The sequence below is a fragment of the Equus quagga genome, chromosome 6 (genome assembly GCF_021613505.1).
Source record: "Equus quagga isolate Etosha38 chromosome 6, UCLA_HA_Equagga_1.0, whole genome shotgun sequence".
Classification (NCBI taxonomy): domain Eukaryota; kingdom Metazoa; phylum Chordata; class Mammalia; order Perissodactyla; family Equidae; genus Equus; species Equus quagga.
Window position 1 is genome coordinate 61,250,172 of NC_060272.1, and position 25,909 is coordinate 61,276,080.

At 35.8% G+C, this 25,909-nt stretch overlaps 1 protein-coding gene and 1 long non-coding RNA gene across 2 annotated transcripts in view; one reads left to right on the forward strand and one right to left on the reverse strand.

Annotated features, from left to right (window-relative positions):
- Positions 1–7,356, forward strand: KCNRG (potassium channel regulator). Its single transcript, XM_046663732.1, has 2 exons — positions 1–2,202; positions 5,620–7,356. The coding sequence occupies exons 1-2, from the start codon at positions 1,622–1,624 to the stop codon at positions 5,855–5,857; spliced, it is 819 nt and encodes a 272-aa protein (XP_046519688.1). The 5' UTR covers positions 1–1,621; the 3' UTR covers positions 5,858–7,356.
- LOC124240630 (uncharacterized) overlaps positions 1–25,909 on the reverse strand; it is a 43,458-nt gene that overhangs the window by 12,818 nt on the left and 4,731 nt on the right. Inside the window, exons 2-3 of the long non-coding RNA XR_006888963.1 lie at positions 14,476–14,677; positions 12,356–12,422 (exon numbers count right to left, since the gene is read on the reverse strand). This is a non-coding gene — a long non-coding RNA (uncharacterized LOC124240630). The remainder of the gene's footprint in view (positions 1–12,355; positions 12,423–14,475; positions 14,678–25,909) is intronic.

Sequence of the window (25,909 nt, forward strand, 5' to 3'; positions counted from 1 at the left end):
AGCATGGCCACTGACAGACAAGTGGTGTAGGTCTGCACCTGGGAACAGAATCCAGGCCACTGAAGCAGAGTGTGCCAAACTTAACCACTAGGCCACAGGGGCTGGCCCTCCTCCTTCCTTTTTAATGAGTGCTTTTGAAATAAGCATCCTACCCCCAGTATTGGTTGTATTTATGCTATGGAAAAAGGGGAGGTAATATGATCTGATATTGTATTGATTGAGATAGTGTAATAGTGATTGTTCATTTAAGCATGCAATAAAGACTCCTCTTGTAAAGCAACTTTTTTTTGAGAGTGAAGATTCTTTAAAAAAGGAAAGAAGATACGAATGGATTAGATTTCCAAATTTTTCTACAGAAGGTTCATTTCCTTTTTTGTTAAAATGTAAATCTCATGTAAACAAAAACTGGTATGAATCTTATGGTAAGTTTACATTTTTAGGGGTGTGGAGATTTCAGCTTGCCTTTTTCTCCTTAGGTTTTGTAAATTTATCACCAAATGAATTTGGTGATAAACTACAGAAATGGTAGTGGCTGAGCAAGCGAAGGCATAGGTTAAAAAAAAAGTAGTCTAACACATGGCAAGAGCAGAAAATGGGAAAGCCGCCTTTTTACGGGCAGGTGTGTTGTTGTTCCAAAGTATAATGGCAATTCTACAACCAAAGCAATCTACTTGCTTAAAGAATTTAAGAGTAATGAGACTAACTTGACAAGAGATGAAACAGTCTATACAATATCATAAAGTACAATGTAAGTAACAGTTACACACTAATGCTGTTCTATCTGCTCACATGAGAGAAAGATGTGCTATCTCCCACAGAATAAATACTTATAAATTATATCACCTTGCTTAGAATTCAGATGAAAACAAGAGAAGTGACTTTATCTTAGACTTAGTCCCTAGTTTACCTTATTTCTGGCATGGAAAAAGACATTCCTTTGAAAGTCCAGAGTGTCTTTACCCTAGTCTTTTAATTTGGTTGAGAAGAGGTAATGTAAGTGGGGACAGGAAAAAAAGGTGGCAACTAAATTTAAAGAGAGGAATCATTCTGGCTATGAGAAGAAGGGTCAAATTAAGCTGCTAGTTGAGGTAACAGCTGCCTCATCCCTAACTGACAATTCACGATTTAGTCACTAAATTGCTAAAGGGATCATAAGAAATTATGACAATATTTCTGTATACATCCTCTGCCATGAGGAAGATAAGAGTAGATAATAGGTCTGGGGAGGGGGAATGCTTTTCTGCTCCCCTTTTTTTAAATATAGATTTACGACAAGTCTTTGTGGAGAATTTTTTATGGAATATAGGAAAGGGATCTATTTGACATTTTATCCTCAGATATATTGGCAGTTTTCAAACTATCCAAAGCAAATTGGCAGTTGCTTTTTCACTTTGTATACTACAAGCTCCCAAGCAACATCATATTTGCAAACACAGCTATGGATACACTGTTTGCTTTACAGTGGTTACTTGGGAATCTACGTCTCTGTTTTTTCTTATTTTCCCCTCCCCTCCATTTCTTAATCATATATAACTAGTAATATTAATGGTTATAGGTTGATTTACAAGTTCCTAAGTCTGTAACTGATGGTTTGTAGCCTCTAGTTTGAAGCAAGAGAAGAATGAGTAGTCAGGAACTGGTCACTTTGAACGTGGGAGGGAAGATATTCACAACAAGGTTTTCTACCATAAAGCAGTTTCCTGCCTCTCGGTTGACACGAATGTTAGATGGCAGAGACCAAGAATTCAAGATGGTTGGTGGCCAAATTTTTGTGGACAGAGATGGTGTTTTATTTAGTTTCATCTTAGATTTTTTGAGAACTCACCAGCTTTTATTACCCACTGACTTTTCAGACTATCTTAGGCTTCAGCGAGAGGCCCTTTTCTATGAACTTGATCCTCTGGTTGATCTCTTAAATCAAGAACACCTGCTACAGCCAAGACCTGCTCTTGTGGAAGTGCATTTCCTAAGCCGGAACACTCAAGCTTTTTTCAGGGTGTTTGGCTCTTGCAGCAAAACAATTGAGATGCTAACTGGGAGGATTACAGTGTTTATAGAGCAACATTCAGCACCGACCTGGAGTAGTAACTCTTTCCCTCATCAGGTGAACTTACTTCCACTGCCTCCACAAAGACCTTCTTACCATGACCTGGTTTTCCAGTGTGGCTCTGACAGCACTACTGATAACCAAACTGGAGTCAGGTATTTTGTACTTTGAAGAATTTCTTTTCTATACCGGTTCCTGATATTTCCCCTCAAAACTGAAAGTTTCTCATGCCTGAAACTTTGCTTGGAAAAAATGATTAATCAAAATAACGTTTTGGGGTAACCAGTAGAGTTGGGTAGAATGACCAGATAATTATTGTCCTAATTAGGATACTTTTCAGAGAGAAAGAAGGTATTGTTATTGTGTGAGACAATAGGAATAAATCAGACTATCCAGGGCAAAGTGGGACTATGGTCATTCAAGTTGTAGGAGGAAAAATCCTATAGATTGTGTTCCATTGCTAATAAGTTTGGCTCAGGAATGAGATGCCTTTTGTCCCCAAGAGATTTTTTCAGTGGCTGGCATATAATAAAGGCTCAATAAGTTTCTCCCGATTTCCTTACACTCTGTATATTTATTCTTTCATTCCTTATGATTTGAATACTGATTTTTCTTTATCCCACTTTATTTTTAAACACCATTAAGGCATATATATCTCATGGCAAATTTGGTATCCTGTTACCTCTTTGGCACACTTAGACAACTCAAAATATTGGGATAGGCTGTCAGTATGTTAAGGATAGTTGCTCCTGAGTCAGTTATTCACTTTCTCCCCCTGTTGTTGTTGGCTGGACCCTCAGGCTGATTTCCACTCTGCTGTCATGGACACATTTTTCCCCCTTAAAAATGTCTTAATGCTGTCCACCATTTTTTTTTTTTTTAACTAACTGTGAAAGCTGGCTTTAATTTTAAGGAAGAAAAAAAAAGTCTGCATATGTTCTTTACTGATAGTATTTAAAATAAAATATGCTTTTTTAGGGTAAAGGTCGATGGACATATTTTGAGATATTAACTTCAGCAGTAGCCATCGGGAACAATCAATGTTTGCCTCTCCCATAAAACACCCCTTGATCTTGCTTACTAATAGGAGAACACTGGGTAGTATGTCAATTCTTAACTTTTTACAATTTATAATTTCCTGCCCTTCCAAAGAGGTTGAAATGTCATCTTGGGAAAAGAGAAGCAGTTTAATTAATAGGCTAACTGTGAAGAAAACCTAAGACTCTATCTCAAACTGTTTTTAAGATATGTCTGTGCACAACTTTCTTTTCATTGGTGGGGCACTAACATAAATAGAAGGGAAATGACCAGTTTTCGTTTTTAATTTGATTGAGATCTTTGGGGATCCCTTTCTAGAAAGTTAGAAACACAAGGAAAAATGATGTCATTGTTTTTTACAATAAACATGCAAAGTAAAAAGATATCCTGGAACTACTAAATGTTCTTTAAAAACTATGCATTTGGAGAAAATAATTGTAATCTTGAAAAACAAGATTAGAAACTCCAAGTTGAGATATTCTTATGTGTACACAATACCAAGTGGTTCCCCTTTGTTGTTAAGTGTTTGTGTTTTAGAAATAGTACAAAATTTCTTTTCATCTTAATGTGAGAATGGCATTATATTTAAACTTCCAAAACAAAATTCCAAACCAGAAGCTATTTTTAAAATTAACTTTTTTTTTTGCAGCATGAAACAGTATCTTTTCAGTTGTTTGAAGTTCAGAATTTTTCCATCCCATAAATGTTTGTGATTTTTTCCTTTAGTGCCAATTTCAATGTAAAGATAGATAACTTGAATAAAGTGACATTATTGGGATTTCAGGTGAGCGGATGAAAACTCCCATTAAAAGGTTCACCTTACGTATATAACTGCTTACCTAGCAATCATTTTTATTTCTTGCTCACTCTCTGGTCTGAAATCTGTCCATTCAGATGTTTTTGAAGGTGGAAAGTAGAGGAGTAAACCTGAATGGTTCCCTAAAATCTGGTGTATCATTCAGCTGTTCAGTATGTTTCTCTAATATGATTTACCCCTCTAAGGCCTTGTTAACCTAGCAGGTTGCTCAGTTACCATCTCTTAAGTTCAGTACTAGAAATACTTGACTTGCATCTTGCAGATGGCCATTCATATGATACCACATTATCAAGCTCAAGTTATGGTCACAGGATTCTAGCGTCTCTTTGGTAGACTTTATTCTATCTGACCTTTCCTTTTTAAACTGGCTCAAAGGGAAAAGTACTGTTGCCTTTTAAGTTTTGATCTTATATTTCTCATTGGTTTTTTTCTCTCCTTGTCTTGTGCCTTGAAATCTTTCATTTCTCAATTTGGCCCCATAGGGAATCAAGTATTTTGGTTCAGTGATTTCTTTGCAAGTGCATTCCACTTTGTTATCACCTACTATATACTATTCCTATCTTAATTTTGTGAGATGTTGTGTAACTTCTTCCCTCTTTGACAAATGTTTCTAGGCTATACAATCAAGATCTAGGGGGCTTGGTTAGGGATTTGGGGGTAGATGGAATAATTTACTAATGTTAAAAATTTGCTGTATCAGAAAAACCATTTTTTGATATGTACTCTGTAGTTTTATAATCTTACATCCTATTATTGTTTTCTTTGCCTAGAATGAGTTTCTAAATGAGAGCTACAATAACTACTCTATTTCAGTCATATTAAAGGGAGGCTAAGGATGTCCCCAAGGCTCTTTATATCCCATAAAACTACAGATAGTTTAGGTTGTTGCCTGGAACTAATTTAAGTTAGCCTTTTCTTCACATCTTATAAACAAATGGTGGGAGGACACAGAGACATAAAATACTTGATGCTAGATAAAGAAGGAGTGATATAGCTATATCTATGTGGACATGTTATGTTGACATTATTATAGCCAACATATAGCCAATCTGAAAAGTTCAAGTATATTTTTCTTGAATTATGTATATTAAGTTCTATTGAGTTTCCCAGGAAATACAGTCTTGTTGTTTCAACTCCAGAGGTCTTTTAACCCCACAGTCTTCAACAATGGACGGTTATCGAGTAAAAATTGACAATAAAATCTTCTTGACATTTTATATCCGCAAAATTTCATCTGAAAAAAAATGCATTCAACAGGAATAAATCACAAAAGAAAATCTGTAATGTTAGTGCTGATAATGGATGAATAATGGATGATGATGGGGAAAATCGTAAATGTATAAAATGTTTATTAAAATGATTAATCAATTAAATTGATTAAAATCTATTTAGTAAGTTGGAAATAGTTATATAAAAATTAAGCTAATTTAATTGTTTAATCAAATTGTTTGCTCCAGAAAATAATTTCTCAGTGAAAATTCATCATTGTTGGTTATTATTTCTAAGTGGAGAATTAAAATGACTTTGGAGATCACAGCAAGGTCTCTATTTTCAGTACCCTGAAATTACTGATTTTGGTTTATAAATGAAGTCTCAAAAAAATTTTGATCAAAAATGGTATGATGTCTTTATTGAGGTTGTAAGTCAAATTTATGTGTTTAGTTTTGCTAGTTATTAAAGGGGTGCTTTATAATTAAACACTTTTTGTCTGTTCTAGGTATGTTTCTATAAAACCTGATAACCGAAAATTGGCCAACGGAACTAATGTCCTCGGCTTACTGATTGACACTTTGTTAATGGAAGGCTTTCATCTGGTCAGCACTAGAACAGTATCTGAAGACAAAATTGAATGCTATAGCTTTGAAAGGATAAAAAGGCCTGAAGCTCTCTCCATGAACAAAACACTGAAACCAGAGACTACCATCACGCCAGAGCAATCTCAGAAAAAGAAATGAGGTTCTCTGTTCTCTTTTAGAGAGGGAGTTCTCTTTTAGAAAGGGAAATTGCCATTTTCTTGTTTGGAAATTCCATATTTAGGGCATATATGTTAGTCAAATAAGTACTCAGCCTAACTTTTTGCCTTTGTCTCCTAAGATACCATCTCTGGGCAACCACACAATGCTTAAGCCACACTAATTGCTTGCTGCTCTCTAAACAACACTGTACACTTGGTGCTTTGGCACATGTTCCTTCTACGTTCAGTGCCTCTCTCCTTTTCTCTTTTTCATGAACCTTACACAGCTTTCAAGAATGGGCTTTGGAATCAGACTGCTTGATTTCTAATCCCAACTCAGTCACTCACTAGCTATATGACTAGGGCAAGTCATTTAACCTCTCTGTGCTTCAACTTCTTCATCTGTCAAATGGGGCTAATAAATATATCTCCCTTATAGGATATGTGAGGATTAAAGGAGATAATGTCAAGTACTCAATACATTGCCTGGCACATGGAAGGCATTCAGTAACTATTAGTGATGATGATGATATGGAGGAGGAGGAGAGGGAGGGAGGGGTTGGGAGGGGAAGGGGGAGGAGGAGGAGATGGTGGTGGCCCACTTTCAATTGCACTTCCTCTGTGAAGCCTTGTTTTCTTCCTTTCCCAGTCATATTAGTCAGACCTTTCCTCTGTATAGACCTCTATGCCTTCATAAAAACAAATTTTTCTCATTTCAATGTGAGCTTGACCCACTCATCAGTTTGAACACTAGTATGTGTAAAGCACTGGGCTAAACACTTGGTGAGAGGAATAATACCTTTGTTACTAATTAGCAGCCACATTTGATGAAAAGCTTTTGAATAACCTCTCCTAATACTTGAAATACACATATACTTTGACTTAGTGATTTTTTTTTGTAGGAATTCCTCTTATATTTGTGTCATTTTAAACATTAGGATAAACATCTAGAAGAGTAATCATTAAGTCAAAGAGCACCAAATATTTTGCACATAGGAGGGTTAAAAACTATTGAGTGGAAGCAGTTGAACATCATTTTAAAAAGTACAATTAATTCAAAAACATCTGTTAAACATTTGTTGGACACTATACTAAGTTCTCAGGATTAAAAAATGAATAAGATAAAAATCTTTACTCTCAAGGAGCTCACATTCAAGTGAGAAAGTACCTCATCATAAGAGCAAAAGATTAGAAATAAAGTTCATCAATAGGGAATGGGTAAATTATGGTTCATACAATGAAATACTATGCAGTCCTTAAAAAGAATGAGAAAGCAGTTTATAAACTGATAAGGATTGTGAAATATTTATAAGTGAAAAAAAGCAAGGTGTAGAACAATGTATAAAGTAGAAAAAATATATTTCCACTTCATATATATAGTTTCCATTTGTAGAAAAAATATATATACTCATTTTCTTACATATGCATAGAATTTTCAGCAAAGATACACGTCACCTTTGGAGAGGGAACTGAGTGAATGGGGTTTAGGTGTGGGAGAAGACTTACTTTTCACTGGATCATGTAGAAGTATTATCTATTAAAAAAGACAAAAAAAAAAAAGAAAGGGAAGCAGCAGCTATACCTGAAAGATGTGTGTGTCACCGTTAGAGGGATTGTTAAGGTATAGTATGGCCTATTATCACACACTGACATAAATTTTACTCTACCACCCTTTTTGTGAAAGAAAGCTGTAAAGAAACACCATTCCAGAAATTTCCACTAATTATTTACAGATTCGTGTACTAGGTTGTAGGGAAGAAAGATTTTTAAAAATTTTTCCAACAGTACCTCAAAGGTTATGTAGAATGTAAAAGTGCAAAATGCTTCAAGATTAGTAATGTTAACGTTAGCAACTGAAAATAAGGACCCAAATAAGAAAAAAAGCCCTATGAATAGGCACCATCTTCTCTTTTCTTGCAGAAAAGCCAACTTAGTTGTTTTAGTGTGTCATCTTAGTTTTGGGGATCAAAACACTTTTTGGTCTGGTTCCTTTGCTACCATTATATTCTAGGGCACAATCTCTTCTTTTCTTAAGTTGGCACCTGAGCTAACAACTGTTACCAATCTTCTTTTTTTTTTCTTCTGCTTTTTCTCCCCAAATCCCCCCCAGCACATAGTTGCATATTTTAGTTGCAGGTCCTTCTAGTTGTGGCATGCGGGACGCCGCCTCAGTGTGGCCTGATGTGCAGTGCCATGTCTGCGCCCAGGATCCGAACCGGTGAAACCCTGGGCTGCCAAAGTGGAGCATGCGAACTTAACCACTCTGCCATGGGGCAGGCCCACGCTATTTCTCTTGAGCTAAGTTTTTGGCTTGTATGTGATTTAATTAGTTGGGTATAGTTGGCATGGTTATATATGTAACACTGCTTAATTCTTTTTTTAAAAAAAGGTTTTTTTTTAAGATTGGCACCTGAGCTTACATCTGTTGCCAATCTTCTTTTTTCTTCTTCTTCTCCCCAAAGCCCCCTAGTACACAGTTGTATATGCTAGTTGTAGGTCCTTCTAGTTGTGCTATGTGGGCCACCACCTCAGCATGGCCTGATGAGCGGTGCCATGTCCGTGCCCAGGACTGGAACCATTGAAATCCTGGGCTGCCGAAGCAGAGTGTGCAAATTTAACTACTCAGCCATGGGGCTGGCTACAATGCTGTTTAATTCTGTATAATGCTGTGCTGATAAGATTATTAAAAATTGATAACTGGTTAAAAAAATACTGAAATAAAAAATATTGGAACTACAGCTTGGCAAGGAATAAGACTGGAAATGTTTAAACTGCTAATAAATGTGTTCTTAGTCATTCAGATTTGCAGGAAACTAGTTTGATGAGAAATAAAATGTTATTTTTATTTATTTATTTATTTGTTTATTTATTTATTTATTGGTGAGGAAGATTGTCCCTGAGCTAACATCTGTGCCAGTCTTCCTCTATTTTGTATGTGGGACACTGCCACAGCATGGCTGATGAGCAGTGTATAGGTCCACACCCAGGATCTGAACCCGCAAACCCCAGGCCGCTGAAGCAGAGTGCATGAATCCAACCACCATGCCACTGGGCCAGCCCCATAAAATGTTATTTTTTAATTTTTTTTTTTTTTGAGGAAGATTAGCCCTGAGCTAACATCTGCCAATCCTCCTCTTTTTGCTAAGGAAGACTGGCCTGAGCTAACATCCATGCCCATCTTCCTCTACTTTAAATGTGGGATGCCTACCACAGCATGCCTTGCCAAGCAGTGCCATGTCTGCACCTGGGATCCAAACTGGCAAACCCCAGGCCACCGAAGCGGAACGTGCGCACTTAACCACTGTGCCACTGGGCTGGCCCCTAAAATGTTATTTTTAATGTGCTATTAGAAACATATTACCTGTGGAAACATATAATACACATAACATTCATTCATTCATTCAATAAATATTTATTGACACCTACTGTGTGCCAAATATTATTCTAGACATTGGAGATACTGCAAGGAACAAAACAATATCTTCCCTTCTAGAGCTTACTACAAATACAATTTATAATATTGACAATGGGTTTAACTTAAAATAACTTAAGCCTTTTATTAAACAGTTTCTCATAAGTCATGAGTTCACAATGCAGAGGTTTTTAGAAGGAGATAATTACCACAATTAAAAAATATATTATTCATTAGGGACAGTATACATTCAGAATGGATTGAGTTTCTTATTTTAGTAAATATTTTAGGGATTATCTCATCTGGAGACACACCTGTCAAGATCATCTCAGCCTCTTGTGTTCACTCCAAAATAGAGTAGGATACTGAAACTGGGATATCAAGACATGCAAAAAATTGAATCCTGTTTTAGAAAGGGAGGCAGGCAACGTAGTTTGAAGAAAACAGGGATAGCTTAGATGCACCACAGGCAAATTAAAAACTCTTGCCTGCTTAGAATGAAAAGACTCTAACATTGGGGCCGGCCCCCCATGGCCGAGTGGTTAAGTTCATGCACTCTGCTTCGGCAGCCCAGGGTTTCGCCAGTTTGGATCCCAGGCGCGAGCATGGCACCGCTCATCAGGCCATGCTGAGGCGGTGTCCCACATGCTGCAACTGGAAGGATCCACAACTAAAATATACAACTATGTACTGAGGGGATTTGGGGAGAAAAAGCAGAAAAAAAAAAGATTCTAACATTTTCATATGGGCACCACTTAAAACTCTTAACTTCTTGACTGAACTGATTTGTCAATTTTATTTTAAATTATAAGAAAATAATGGCAGAACCTTGTCTTAGCCAATTATGCCAGAAACTTTGTTCTATCAAATCATATACACCTATCAATCCATCTCATATACATGAATCATCACAATGACATTTAAGGTTTGTCCATTTTAACGGTACCATCAATAGTTGGGCCTCTCCTATTCTCCCACTTCTGTTTTGTTTGATTCAGCTTCTTTCCATCACCCACAATTTCATTTCTGATAAGGTACTAAAGATTTCAGCTTATTTTTGAACTTCAATAATTTATAAGTGATTGGAAGTTCTCCCTACAAAGACTTTCTGAAAAGGAGCTCTAGTGTTGAATTTTACTCTTGAATTTAATATACAAGTCATAATTACAAAGAGTTCTTAGATTATGGTAAAGTTGGAAATCAGTTGGGCTGCTTTCAAAATATATCTGAAATCAGGAGCCAAAGTAATATAAAAAGGTCAAGGGAAAGCAGCTTGATAAATATATGGTTTAGGGAATCATAAGCAGTTTCTAATTTGTCTTGTATACTGTTTATATCTGACAAACTTCAGCTTTATAAGTTTTTGTATTCCTTCTCTACATAAATAATAGAAATGGTCACATCACTAGAGACCTTGCTGGGACAATAAGAGACCTGCTAAGAGCACTCTAAATCTCCTATATTCGAGTTATTTTTCCTCTATGCTGGGGAAGTTGACTCTGTAACAGCAAGTTTAACAATGTAGAAGCTACTAAGAGGAAATTTCTTAAAAGAAATTTAGGAAATTTTATTACCTTCCTGGAGCCAAAGAACCCATAGAAGAGAACAACATGACATCAAACTTAGTGTTTTAAATAAAAGTTCAAGAAATAAAGAGATGAGATGAAAATATATTACTGAAAATACTCAGATTTCTGGAATATCAATGACCTAGTAAAAACCGTAATTACCAGCTCTGCCACAGAACTACACCTCAAGAATTATTAGGCCTTCTATTGGACCTCTTAGAGAGGAAAAGTTAGGTAAAAATTTCACCAAAAAACTCATCATCTCATAATTATTAAGCTTAGAAAATACTTTAATATTTACCTAAACTATGAGATAGATCCAACCATAGAAATCTTTTAATGGATAAAAAGCTAACACCTTACATGGTGAATGGGAAATGAGTATTAAGCATGGCACAGAATAAAAAAGCAACAACATGCAGCAAAGTAAATAGGACTTGCTCCCCAAACTAAAATGTGCCTAAGACTTGTCTAACCATACAGAACTTTTAGGTAGACAGCATTCTGCACCTTCAGATTTCACAAGTCAAATCCAGAAATCATCGTTTTATTTATTTTTATTTATTTTTTTTGAGGAAGATTAGACCTGAGCTAACATCTGCTGCCAATCCTCCTCTTTTTGCTAAGGAAGACTGGCTCTGAGCTAACATCTGTGCCCATTTTCCTCTACTTTATATCTGGGACGGCTGCCACAGCATGGCTTACCAAGCAGTGCCATGTCCGCACCCGGGATCCAAACTGGCAAACCCCGGGCCGCCAAAGCGGAATGTGCGAACTTAACTGCTGTGCCACTGGGCCAGCCCGAAATCATTGTTTTAAAGTGGCTTTTTACTCTATCAGTTGAGTAAAATACACCAAATATCAAGGATTTCTATTTCATGTTACTTTCCCTCATTTCACACTCTGGTAAGAATTTGAATTTCTTTGGTTTCCCAAGTTGGAAGCCACATAGGAGAGGTTTGGCTTACTCTTCTTGTAATTAGAGACCCCAAGAAAGTCTAGCTGTAATGTGCGAGGTTCCATGAGTTTCTTTTAAGATGGGGACTGGGATTGTGCTATATACTGGTCTTTATGGTCCCCCACAATGCTGGACATCTGACATCCTCAAGTGAACTGAAAAATTTGGAACACTATAGTCTTAGTGAACAGGAACTTGGAAAAATAAGAATTATAATAGATTCAAAGATGGATGAAGATACTTTATATAAAAAGAGTCTGAAAAAGTTGATTCAAATTAAAGACTACAGAGAAAAACATAGTATTTTTCTATTAGTTTACTTGAGAAATCATGCACAAAAACATGAAAATATAGGTGTATATAGAAATACTAACTAGTTGAAATTTACACAAAATTATACATTTAGTCAGAGTAAAATAGCTCAGCCAAAATTGAAATATACACAATTTGCTAATAAAAATGCAATGATACAAGAGTGCTTAGTAATTAAAGAAACATTAAGGGAATACAAGTTTAGAATGAATGTTACACTACTATAATTGATATTAAGTCTTAACTTACCTCCATAATGTAGGAGTCATGAAAAGACAGTAGAAGTCAGCAGATCAGGCATGTAAGTCAGATGTAACTAGGATGCAAATACAGAAAAAAATGTTCCTACTTCTGGATAATCTGACTTGAAGTCATAGGTTTACTGAACTTGGATTGATCAAATGGTTCAAGGATTGAGGTACATGATCTAAAAGATCCTGGTATGGTCCAGAAGACATATTAGCAAGTTTTTTAAAGGCTATATTGGAAATGCAGATTAACATTTTAAGTTTCCTTACATATCATTAAAATAGAACATATTAAAATCAAGTAAAGATGTAGAGTAATATAGTATTTATTTCTAATGATGGGTAGCTATTTTTCATGGTAAGTAATAACCTAGGTAAACACAGCAAGATACTTTGACTTTCTAAATAGAAATCCTATAAAACAAAGTTTAGCTCCTAGAAAACCAAAATACTTGCTTTCAATTAATTAAAAATTTTTTTTGCTTTGGTCACTTTTTAAACTTCTGGCTATACAATTTAAGCAGTATCGAATTCCTATCTGATTTTTTTGGCTAACACATTTTTTTGGGAGCAAGCCCGATTTAGGGTGAGATTGAGAAAAAGTTCAGATCTCTTAGAACCTTCATTTCCTCTTAGCTGTGTTTCTCCATCAAAAACAATATTCAAATAAGGAATCTCAATTATCTAAACCTATTTTTGGCCATCTTCTGGAATTTCTTGTTATATCTGCTTTGAAATGCTACAGTTGCACTCATGGAAAACTTGTCTTCCTGGTTTTCAAATTTATGTTTATTATTACAGCTCTTCAGCCAGAATGCCAGGTCTTTGTGCTGTACTGTTTCTTGAAACTGGAGACCAGCAAATTTCCACAATTCAATTACTTGCCTTTCCATTTGAGAAATTAAAGCCATGTCAATTTTATAAAGTTTTAACTGACCGAATTATTTGGACTTTAAGTTCTCAATTTCATTCCCTCAATCTAATACTGGGGAATATCTTTGTTTTATTAATAGAAACGAAGGTAAGGTTCAAGAATATTAATACATTTTAGTAACTGATGTTCATAACATATAAATGTAGGGATTTTCTTACAGGCACAAGCTTTGATATGACACTATAAGGGAAAAAGGGAGAGTTTTAATTCAACTTTGGAAATGTTTATTTAAGATTACAAACCTAATCAAATAATTTATTTACATAAATGTATGTGTTTATATATTTCTTTTTAAAAGAAGGGGATCTATTGTCCTTAATAAACAGCTTCAGTTAGCTTTTAACTTGTCTACCTTTATCAGCTTTATGTAGATAACTGACAAATTTACCTTTCCAGCCTGACTTTGACATTGAATCCCAGTTCCGTATATTCAGTGACCTTTAATCAAAGTATTTTGAATGGAATGCCTGGATATCATCTTAAATTCAATATTACAAAAATGGGATTCAACATCTTTCCTTCTCAAACTAGCTTCTCTTAACCGTCTCCTTTCTTTCAGTGATACACCATTGTCTTCCAGTAGAGAAAATGTATTTTTGACATCTGCCTTTATCCAACTTATCATGAAGTTCTACAATTTTTCTTTGAAATATCTTAAAATTATTCTTTTATCTCCATTCTCATTGCCACTCTTCTGTTCAGGTTTTCTTCACTCACAGATTACTACAATGGTACGTGCCCAGTTTCCTTGCCACCAGACTTTACGTCTTAGAATTTTTCTATATATAGTATTGCTACATTTAATTTCCAAAAATTCCAATACTTTGTCAACTTCCATTATTTTGTTTCAAGAGGCTATGATGCCTCCCTACTCCTTGCTATATCAAGACTAAAGTCTTCTAATTAGTTTTCCAGGAAAAGGTCCAATAACTTAGTTCTAACCTAGTTATTCAAATTCATCTAACCTTTGCCTCAGGTCTTAAGGCAAAGTCCCAAGTTATTTTTTGGGGAATACTGCATTCTATTTTGGCCTAAATTCTCCCACAAACAGGAAAGTCCACTAGTTCACAACTCAGGGCATCTTAATTTACAAGCACACAGGCCACAAATTACAAAATGAAGACTTTTTTTATTGAGTCAGCAGAGACAACTGTCTAGTGCCCCTGTAATTACCCAAAATTACTTACAGTTTTGTGCTGAGGGGATCATCTCATGTGGCATTTATTGCCCTTTACTATAGAGTGAGCTGTTGTCAGGCACTCTGCTCTGTATAATGTCTGTTTTCTGCTTCCAGTCTCAGTCTTTCCTCCATGTGTTCTAGGTACCCATGGTATAATCAGTTCTCACCTTTTTGGGGGTGGGGGGCGGTGGTGGTGTCAAAATATATGCCTAGAAAACAGGTCATAAAGCATGTTAATATAGAGGGGCAACTGCTTTGCCATAAGAACCATTATTTAATTGCTGGGTGAATTCCTGACTTTTGGCTAAATGTTAAGTATAAAAAATATGTCAACCACTCTCAAAGCCAAATCCAACCCAACAGCAACAACAGCTTTTTCAAAAAATAAATTTATATGTAGGTTCTGGAAATCAGACATAAATGTCCTATAGATTTTATATAAAAGCTCTAAGGGTATACAAAAATCCTAAATCACATTATAAATATGACTTAAGTGTCCTGGCAGAAAACAAATGCTATGTTTATTTGATCCCCAATTTTCTTTGTCTTCTTAGATTTCTGAAAGTTTTTTTGGTGTGACTTGGATAGTCTCTTATAAAACTGTCCAAACAAAGTTTACAAGAAAACCTATTTTAATCAATAAGGTGGATCCAGAAGGTAGAGGGATCCAGACTTTAAGAGAGTCACTTTAAAGAACTGCAGCAGACACTGAATACATTTGTTTTTGTGATTATGGTAATGGTGTTTCTTGAAAAGTATTTTTTAATGTAAGGACTTTTCATTCTACTATCATCTGCCATCTCCTCAGAGACACACAAAGGCCAACAGAAAACAGTTAAACTATACTTTGTCAGAAAGCTTTAGATTATCAATTAGATCGCTAATGGCCCTGGAAAAGGGCTATCAAAATTTCACAGGCCTTCCAACTATTTACCCCCACACATGGGTTTCTGGCTTTGATTAAAAATTCTAAAAAAGGACACTTTAAGGGAGCTGGGATTTGAGGCGTGAATGTTAATAGGTAGCATAGAATGGGAGGAGCCCTGATAAGTGAAGTAGTAAAAGGTAGAGAACTCCTAAATTCCCAGGAAAGAGCCTGGGCATTCTGTATTTACCTAGCTGGTATTCAGTTTTCCCAAAATATTTTAATTTATCATCAAGTTATTACTGCTGATTTCAGGAATCAACTGCCATTTATCAAGCACCCACTATGTCAGGCTTGCACAGTATACAATAAAGAATAATAAGATAGACCCTGCCCATAAGGCAGGATATATTAATTTTTCTAAGTCAGGTATAGGAGAACAAAAGAGAGAAATGGTATTACTGGCTAAGGAAGTAAAGTGAACTGGGGAAATTTCATGCAGAGGGTAGAGAGCCTAAGCAGATTTGGACAGTTGAAGATGAGGGAAAGGACATTCTAGGAGCAAATAACTTGAGCTAAGGCTTCGATGCAAATTAGTAAAAGGTTTGGAAAAGGAGTATTTCTATTTGGCTTAACAACAGTACTGTGGTATTAATTCACAATCATTCCCATAGTGGTAAAGTTAATCTTACCTAGGGCAAAAAGTATCTTTGATAGTGGGATTTTGACTTTGCAACCCTTTCCTCTCAAGATTTCTCACTTGATTTGCTGAATTAAAAGTCAAACACCCTAATGTTTAGAGTAAACTTGTCTAATTTAAGCCTAGATTTCTTTCCATATTTCTTACAAATTGTTTTTTTTCTTCAAATCATTACACTTTGGCTCTTGAAAGGATGCCGACAATTCGAATACTCTTGTATTCTTCAATTAGAAATTAGGGCACCTTATGCAAAGGAAGGAAAACAATCTCAAACATGGTTACGCTCATTTCCCTACCTATGCCCCAGTACTAACCTCTGCTTTAGTGTATATACTTTACTCCTTTCTACTTGATCATGCCTTGGTTCATGTTCACTTGAGAGTATCCAATTCCTTCATTTCACTTAATTAATCTTATCCATTCTTTAAGCCCAGCTCATCCTCCACCTCCTTTAAGAAGTCTTCTCTGATGAGTCTAAGTCCACATTTCCTTTGAGCTTCTATTGCACTTCAAGTCAGCAAGGTAGACTTTATACTCCACTATTCTGTAGTTGTTTCTTGTATATTAGTATAGTATTTCCATCTAGGCTAAAAATTCTTAGCTGACAGGGACCATCATTGTTAGACTATAGTGCAGTACTGGGCATAGAATAGGCCCTTAATAATAAAAGATTGGGGCTGGCCCTATGGCTGAGTGGTTGTATGCTCCACTTCAGCTGCCCAGGGTTTTGCTGGTTCGGATCCTGGGTGCAGACTTAGCACCGCTCATCAGGCCATGCTGAAGAGGCGTCCCACAGAGCACAACCAGAGGCACTCACAACTAGAATATACAACTATGTACTGGGGGGCTTTGGGGAGAAGCAGCAGAAGAAAAAAAAAGAAGACTGGCAACAGATGTTAGTTCAGGTGCCAATCTTTAAAAAGAAAAAAAAAAAGATTATCTCACTTGAAAAACGCAAACATAAAACTTTTAAGGCATTTTAAAGTATATTTTGATAACTATTTTTGATGAAATGAAATTATATTCACTCTCATTTACAGAATTTAAAAGCTCAAATTATCACCACCTCAGATTTTCACACTATTCACAAATAGATTTGCATATGAATAAAACTGTCCTACTCTACCATATGTACATAACATAACCATTATCAAAACCAGGAGCCATTCTTGATAATCCAGTCCCTTCTGATCCAATTTCTGGCACTAGGAGAGATTTTCAAGTACATGGCCTTGCTTACAAACAACAGATTATAACGGAAAGTTTTGCAATTCGAATCCTTTAGAGTGTGTATTTTTCAAGTGTGTTGTCAAATCATGAATACAATATAATTTTGTTCAGTTTGAAATAAAGTGAAATTTTGCTTAAAGGAAACTGGAATTCTTCAAATTGCTAACCTGAATTAGTCTCGTGCACTCTACTTCCAGAAAAAAGAAGTCAATCTTAGGAAAAATAGTACTCAAGACACCCTCTGGATTACATGGCTTAAAACACACTGAACACAATTCTTAAAACTTCTATACATATTATTACATAGTACTTTATTGCATAATCCTTCATGACTTGATGAGATCCTTACTCATAAAACTTAATATTCAGCGTACTCTAAGACAAGAAAAATAGTGAAATATAATTTTTAATGTTTTAGAAAATATTCAAAGAAGGTTTGAGATTATTGTAAACTTTAGTTCACTAAATCATCTAGTACACTATATTGTCCCATTAATTCAATTAAGTGCTTTATCTGATAAAACTTTAAAAATTTATTTCTCAGTATTTTTCATTTATAGTGAGTGCCTTTCCTTCTCCAAGTTCCAGTGGGGGTTGTTTTTCTTTTTGTTGACTGTGTCTCATACAGTCAAGGTGCAGGTCTGACAAAGGGTAGGAGAAACAAATCTAAATTTTTTTCTATAATGGCAAAGGTAAACATATAATTTCCAGAATTCTAAGGTGATATTAGGTTTCCACATAAATCTACAAGATTATTTAACTTTTTTCCTTTGCTCCTATGAGTAAATATTTCAGTGTACAGCATTATTCACAAAAGGGATGTATTCGAGGCTGACTCTGTTTTAGGATTATAAAAATTGGGGACAAGACAGAGCCAAGTTCAACCTCTTACCTATAAAACTGAAGCTTGGAGAGAGACAGCAACTTGCTTAAGTTCACACAACTAAGTAGTAGCAGAGCTAATTTTTAAGTATTTGAATATGACCACACTTAACCTCTCTGGGATAGGAGCAGTTTAATCTTCTGTTTACATTGTCATTCCTCTGGCAAAGTAACCAAGCTACCTAAACACTTCTCTAGCATAATATTCACAAATATGAATTTTATTATATTGCATTATAACCTTTTGTTCTGCTTCATTTCACGGTCTTCTAAACCAGAGAGAAACTTCAGCTTCTCTTACATGTTCAATTGTTATCTTAAGATGCATCTTGATGACATCAAAGAGACTAGTATCAGAGGCAAGTGTCTCCGAACAAAGTGACTTGTTGGCTGAATGAATAGCTGTACACACATTACTGAATGAGAATGAAGTGATGGAGGTTTCATTGTCTGAGAGTTTTAAATTGTCCTCAATTTTAAAATTGAGGACAGGGGCCAGCCCCGTGGCTGAGTGGTTGAGTTCGCATGCTCTGCTTCAGTGGCCCAGGGTTTCACCAGCTCGGATCCCGGGCGTGGACATGGCACCACTCATCAAGTCATGCTGAGGCGGCATCCCACATAGCACAGCCATAAGGACCTACAACTGGAATATACAACTATGTACTGGGGGGCTTTGGGGAGAAGATGAAAAAAAGATTGGGAACAGATGTTAGCTCAGGTGCCAATCTTTAAAAAAAAAAGACAACAATAAAAAATAACTTACAGATTCTCATGTCTAGAATCATCAAATTAATCTAGTGGACATTTTCAATTCTAATTTATATTACTTACTTGATTTTCCATATTATCCTTAATTCTTATATGAATTCTTGAATGAATCTTAATTCCTTGTTTTTTTTTTTAAAGATTGGCCCTGAGCTAACATCTATCGCCGATGTTCCCCTTTTTTTTTCCTTCTCCAAGAAACAGAACCATAGTCTAAAAAGAATTACTTAATCTAAAAAATTCACTTTATTATTTCTATGAGAACTTTCATCTTTTCAACTTTGAGAAATTAAATATGAAAATATTGAACATTAAAAGTAAACACTTTGAAAACAGGTTCTAAAATTATAAATTTAAGAGAATTCTAAAAATTCTAACTTACCTTTCAAAACTCCAATGTTAACTGAATCAGATTTATTAATTCAATATTAATTTAAATGTTTATTGGATATCTACTATGTGTCAGATATGTTTTCAGTTTAATTTTAAGATTGTCCTTATATGTGTAAGGAAATTATATCACTTGAAGTAACATATTGGATACCACAAATTGTAAAATTATACATTCTACACATAAGTTATAATCATGAAAATTTAAACAGCACAACTTCATATAGAAAGATTACCATATTAAGACAGGAAATGAAACAAGATGAAAAGTAACCTTAGCTAACAAAAAGGAATTTCTAACCACTTTAGCCCACTCCATGGCTAATAATTAGGCAGGCCTGAATTGAAGATGACGTTATAAGATTATTTCATCATTCTCATGCCTCCTTTCACAGGTCTCTGGACAAATTCTATTAAGCAATTATCTCCCTAAAGCTAACTAAGTGTTGGTACTGTGCCATGTGTTGTATTTGGAATTATGACTTCAAAGTTGTATTCTAGTGCAACAATATCTTAGGCTTTTTCCTTGTCTAAAAACGAGGAGGGTAAAAAGTATTATCTGGCAGTAAGCAGTTAATTTTAGAAAACCTCTTAAAAATAAAAATAATTTCAGAGTAGCAGACATATCAGGTAAATTATCAAGGAATACATTTGTTAACTATAAAACACCCAAATATTTTACTGACAGGTAGGTCATGCCTAGTTTGGGAAGAATTAACTACGACGAGCAACAGAGACCACCATGTGAAATTGATCCAAGAGGCTATATACAGCAAGCAGGATATCAAGGCTAATGCTTCAGGTAATTTGGGAATATACTTGGGTCTCCCAAACAAAAGTAGAGCCCAGAAGCCAGATAATTTCCCAATGCAGGGCAAAGCATCTGAACACCATGGTTTTAGGCAGGCAGGATTCAGAGGTTGGGTAATGTGGGTTCAGGCAGGCAGACAGAGTTCAGAGTCTGGGAGAGTAGAAAGAAAAGAACACAAATACAGTGCTAGGAAAAGGGGTCACACCCTATGAACTCAGTAGGAAAGATGCAAGGGAAAACTATTCTTGATGAGTTAGAAAGACAGAGGTAGTTACAAATAGCTATTCTGGTTGGATTCTTACATACAAGCTAGTATAAATTCATCAGCCCAAGCAAGGTTGACTTGGCTTTTAAAGCTGTCTTAAGCAATCAACTGTAGGGTCAATCAGCTGGATGATGAAGTGGAAAAAACAGCAATTAAATAATATTAATACTTTTTAAAAGTACTTAATACTTGTAAAAATCCTGAATCTTGAGATGGTAGCAAAGCTAACTGGAATTGCTGACCTCCATGGTGCTTTCCTGTAACATCTCAGAAAAAAACATCTGGGAATCCTTTCAGTCTGCTAGAGACAATTTTTCTTAAGACTTACATTAGATATATTGTCAAAATTTCTCGTCTCTGTTAGTGAGGAGATAAACTATGCTCTGTGAAATTCTTTATTCCTTTACCAGTTCATCTTCATGAGAAGTAAAGAGCCCTTACAAAGACTTATTTTACATATGAAACTTTATTTAACCTGGCAAGTACTATTTCATGTTCCTCATTTCTCTTTCCTTCTGACCCTTCAATGGAATTGTGATATTGTTGATCTACAAATAGATTTGACCTAATTGAGCCTGGGAGAATTCCACTAAAAAGTAAGGTCTAATTTCTGGGTGACCAGTGAGTTGTTTTGAGCAGTCATAATAATATTGGTATCAATGTATTCTACAATAAGGAAGGGAACTAACATATTACTGAGTGCTATGTGAGGTCCTTAGCTCTAGTTACTACATTAGTCACCAAATGAGCTGAGTTAAGATACAGTCTCAAGCCTACTAGGCTTACAGACCAGTAGTAAAGAAATAAGGAAGAAAATAATCACAACGTGATGTTAACATAAGCAATAATGTAACTATTATAAGGGAGATTGTAAAGAAAAGGGAGTTATTAATTTTCTGTTTGTGTACAGAGGGGTTGGAGGAGGTTGCCCTTCTGAGGTAATACCTGAGAATCTCTCTGAAGGCTGAGTAAGAATTTGCTATACTGCCTGAAATTGCTCTGAGACACAAGGAAGTTAATGATTAAGGCTTGCCAGAAGTCTAATTCTTTAAACTGACATTAAATACTAAGAGAATCATATGTCTGATAGCTTAGGGATAATTTCCAAAGTAAGTTTACAATTTAGATGATAGTTTGTCTGCAGTCTTCTGGTTAGAAACGGTATATTTTTTCAGATTTTGATGAGCTTCCAAAGAGAGACAGTATGCTTAAGTGAGATGACAATGTTGTTTGATGCTTTAATGCCTTAAAAACAATACAACCAATCATGACCTATAGATTGTGTAGATGTACCCCGGACAGTTAGATGGGGCAGTTTTCTTATGGGAGGACTATGCTATCATATTAAGGGATGACTGTGTTCACATATCTGCATGTATATCCATGGACCACACATACATACAGGACACGGACACATAAACACCTCATGTTCAGTGTTATGAAACACACTTCTAAGAGCATGCCTCCTTGCAGTGGGACAGTAGTACCATCATGGAATATTTGAGATAATTTATGCTTGGTATAGTACTTTCACATACATACCTATAAGACATTATTTGGAAGGCATCACTATCACTTTGAGCATTTTAGGGCTTAACGTTTGTTAATTTTGTCTCCTCTACGTCTCCCTGGCTATAGATATAATTCCTCAGAGCATGAGCTCTGCAATCAAACCACCTGAGCTTGAATCCGGACTCCTCCACTTCTAGTATGTGACATAGGGCATGATATTTTCCTGTGACTCAGTTTCCTTACCTATAACATGGGGATAATGAGGTATCTCCCTTATAGGGTGGTTATGAGAATTAAACAGGTTATTAAATGCAAAAGCTTCTGGTAAAGGATAAACATTAATGTGTTAGCAGTTATTATTTCTATCAATAATAGCAGTGCCTAAAGCTCGAGTGCTTTCTATATGCACTTAAAAAAATCAAGAACCCTATGGGGTAGATGTTAAAATGTTTTGATTTGATTGATTTGGGTCATTTTCACTAAAATAACCACTCAAAATAAACAATGAAAATTTACTGGCCCAATTCCCAAGGGGGCAAATAAACATTAACAAATGTGCCAGGGCTGATATTCATTATTGTATTTACAATTCTCTCATATCAAGAATCTCATATATAATTTGGAAAAGAATCAGAGTAATCTGAAAAGTACTTTATCTGTGAAAACTAAGAAGCCTGCATTAAAAGATGTCATAAAAATTATCTTCTCAGCCAAGCCATAACATTGTTTAATGAAGTCTCAATGATTTGGGCTCAAAAGACTGGCAAAGATACTACAGAATGATTACTTCCTGCATACTTGATGCCACTATCAACTAGACCCCCTGCCAGTCTCAGAGATAGAGCTTCCTGGGAACACTCCATTTAATAAATGAGTACCTACTATGTACCTGGTAAAATGAGATAAGCTCCAGCTGAAGCTGAATTTCCTTACATTTAATGACAGAACGAGAATTCTAAGAGTGTTAATTCTAAGCCCAAGCTATTAATATCCAAGCAGTCTAGAATGTAAAAATCAAAGAATGCACCACTGACACTATAACTCAACCCTCCTCAAATCAAAACTGTATGACATAGAATTTCTGCAGAATCAATTCCTTCCCGTTTATCCAAATTCTTCAACTTTATTCTCTTTTGAAGTCTTGCGAGGAAAACGAAAATTTAGTAATCCAGTTCTACACTGAATTTGTCCAACATCATTCCAAAAGCAATCCATCTTTGGGGGCTGGCCCCGTGGCTGAGTGGTTCAAGTTCCGTTTGATACACTTCAGTGGCCCTGGGTTTGCAGGTTCATATCTCAGGTACAGACCTACTCCACTCATCACCCATGCTGTGGAGGCATTCCATATACAATGTAGAGGAAGACTGGCACAGATGTTAGCTCAGGGCTAATCTTCCTCTAGCGAAAAAAAAGAGGATTGGCATCAGATGTTAGCTTAGGGCAAAACTTTCTCAAAAAAAAAAAAAAAAAAAAGGAATCCTTCAGAACAAATGCCAAATTATAAAGGCTTTCAGCATTTAAAAATTATGTTCCAACCCCAGTATTTAATGAAAATGTTAACAGTGAGAATGAGTTAACATTTTCATTATTTCATGGTTCTCAGGCAAGTGACATGTGCTTCTGGAAACCCTGATCTTGAACTTCTTACAGTACCTTCCCTAGATACTGTCAATTCTGTTAAAACAATGAGCATGTCTGGTAAAAACTGTCCTAAAACAAAAGAAAAAATCCAGAAGTTTTCCAAAATTTCCTTTAGTCAAAAATTGTCCTGTTAGCATAAATACCCTTACATTTTAAAGGCAAGGATTTGTTCAAGCTGATGTATTGATTTTCTTCATTTCAAATGATGTCTTTAAATCTTATTTTTCCCCCATATTTCATCACCTTTGAGGTCCTTGGTAAAGCAGTCCATTTCCATAATGCACACATCCAGATTTAGTAGAAAGCCCTTGCTTGTGTTAAGAGTTTATATTTGCATCCCTGAAACTCAATCTCCCCAGTTTTGCCTCCAGTGCAAGAAAATAAGTAAACCTCAAGACTGTTGTCTTTTCTCTTTCAAGCAAGCTTCTTAATAACTTCAGCCACTTCTTATGACATTTGAACACCTCATATTTTTTTCAGTTCTCTGAATGTCCTCTAGTTGGTTCACATCCATACTCTACATGTGGCCTGACATGAGCCCTACACACCAAGACTTGCAATCAACAATGGCTGGGGCTGGGGGGGGCCGGCTCCATGGCCGAGTGGTTAAGCTCGCATGCTCTGCTGCGGCGGCCCAGGGTTCGGATCCTGGGCACGGACATGGCACTGCTCGACAGGCCACGTTGAGGTGGTGTCCCACATCCCACAACTAGAAGGGCCTGCAACTAAGATATACAACTATATACTGGGGGGTTTGGGGAGATAAAGCAGAAAAAAGAAAAAAAAAAAAGATTGGCAATAGTTGTTAGCTCAGGTGCCAATCTTTAAAAACAAAAAACAATGGTTTGGGGAGAACAACTGTTTATTAGCATACAGCAATAGGTTAACCTGAGTAAATGAATTTTCTTGCTAGTTTTGGAATTTGTTGAACCTTTACCTAAAGCTCCAAATTACACTATCCAATTTGGCTATCCAGAAACCAAGACCATCTGGTATTGTTGAAAATAAGGAAGAGTACGTTGAAGGAATTTTTTTTTTTTTTGGAATTTGCTTCTTTTTTTTTTTTTTAAAGATTTTATTTTTTCCTTTTTCTCCCCAAAGCCCCCGGGTACATAGTTGTATATTCTTCGTTGTGGGTCCTTCTAGTTGTGGCATGTGGGACGCTGCCTCAGCGTGGTTTGATGAGCAGTGCCATGTCTGCGCCCAGGATTCGAACCAACAAAACACTTGGCCGCCTGCAGCGTAGCGCGCGAGCTTAACCACTTGGCCACGAGGCCAGCCCCTGGAATTTACTTCTTAATGAACATAGGAAGTATTGTAAAATCATCACAAATTTTTCCTCAAGAGTTTTACTATGAAAAACTTTCTAGAAAGAATAAGGCATCAATTTTTAAAGCTCCAAATTCCTTGAGTTTTAGAGGTAAACATATCTAATAATCACTAACTAAAAAAACGGTATGATAGCTTAACTATTATGGACCTGAGGCTTTTACTTTTGGGTATTTTTCCTGTTTCTTCAAAGGATGCAATACTAACTAAAATGCTGACAAAAGTCGCGTAAGAGATGGTCTGTCTGAAATCTGTACCATGGGCCTGTTTTGGTGATAAACACCCCTCCCCTCAGATAGATTCAGATTTTCAGTGTCCTAAATAATAGTTTCTTTATTCTATCAACCTAGTTGTTTTCAGATTCTAAACCTTTCTAAATTAAACTACTACTGTTCTTAGAGTTTTAGTTAAATTATAAAATATTAGCATGTGAGAAAAATAGGTTAAGATCCACCATTTTTGCTTATATTCTAATTGAGTCACTGTAACAGACAGGTCATACATTATCAATTTATATATTTGTGTCATGTTTACATTTTGATAACCATAGCCATGTTTGAACTGAAATGTCCATAACTACTAGTAAACGTTTCTTGAATATGAAATGTGAGTTCCACAGTTTTAGAACACCTCAGCTTTTTGATAAGTTTGACGTGATTACTGCAGTACAAAAGAAGAAACAAACTCATAATTAAATAACATACCGGTTGGTCTTAGACATCTCTCTTTGAACAAATCTTGAGCAGTATATACATATTTCAGTAGTTGTTTTTCTTACTCTCCTGCTTAAAATCCTTCAGTGAACTCCCTCACCTCAGGCTTCTCACACTATAGAAAGGTACCCTTGGGGATGACATGCAGATGCGGTAGAGAAAGCCACAAGGTAAAGATTCATCTTCTCGTATGCTCAAATTTACTAAAATGTCTTGAGACAAAAAAATTAAAAATTTTAGGTGTTTTACAGTAAAATATTAAGGAGCAAATTATAAAATTAGTGGTACTCTTGGTATATTTTAGATAAATGTAAAGAAAAAGTTTCTTAGCCAGAAGC

Bases quoted from the DNA above. Each gene is read 5' to 3' on its own strand.
- KCNRG (XM_046663732.1), top strand. From the start codon at position 1,622: ATGAGTAGTCAGGAACTGGTCACTTTGAACGTGGGAGGGAAGATATTC. The intron at 2,203-5,619 runs GTATTTTGTACT...TGTCTGTTCTAG, and splicing joins GATAACCAAACTGGAGTCAG to GTATGTTTCTATAAAACCTG.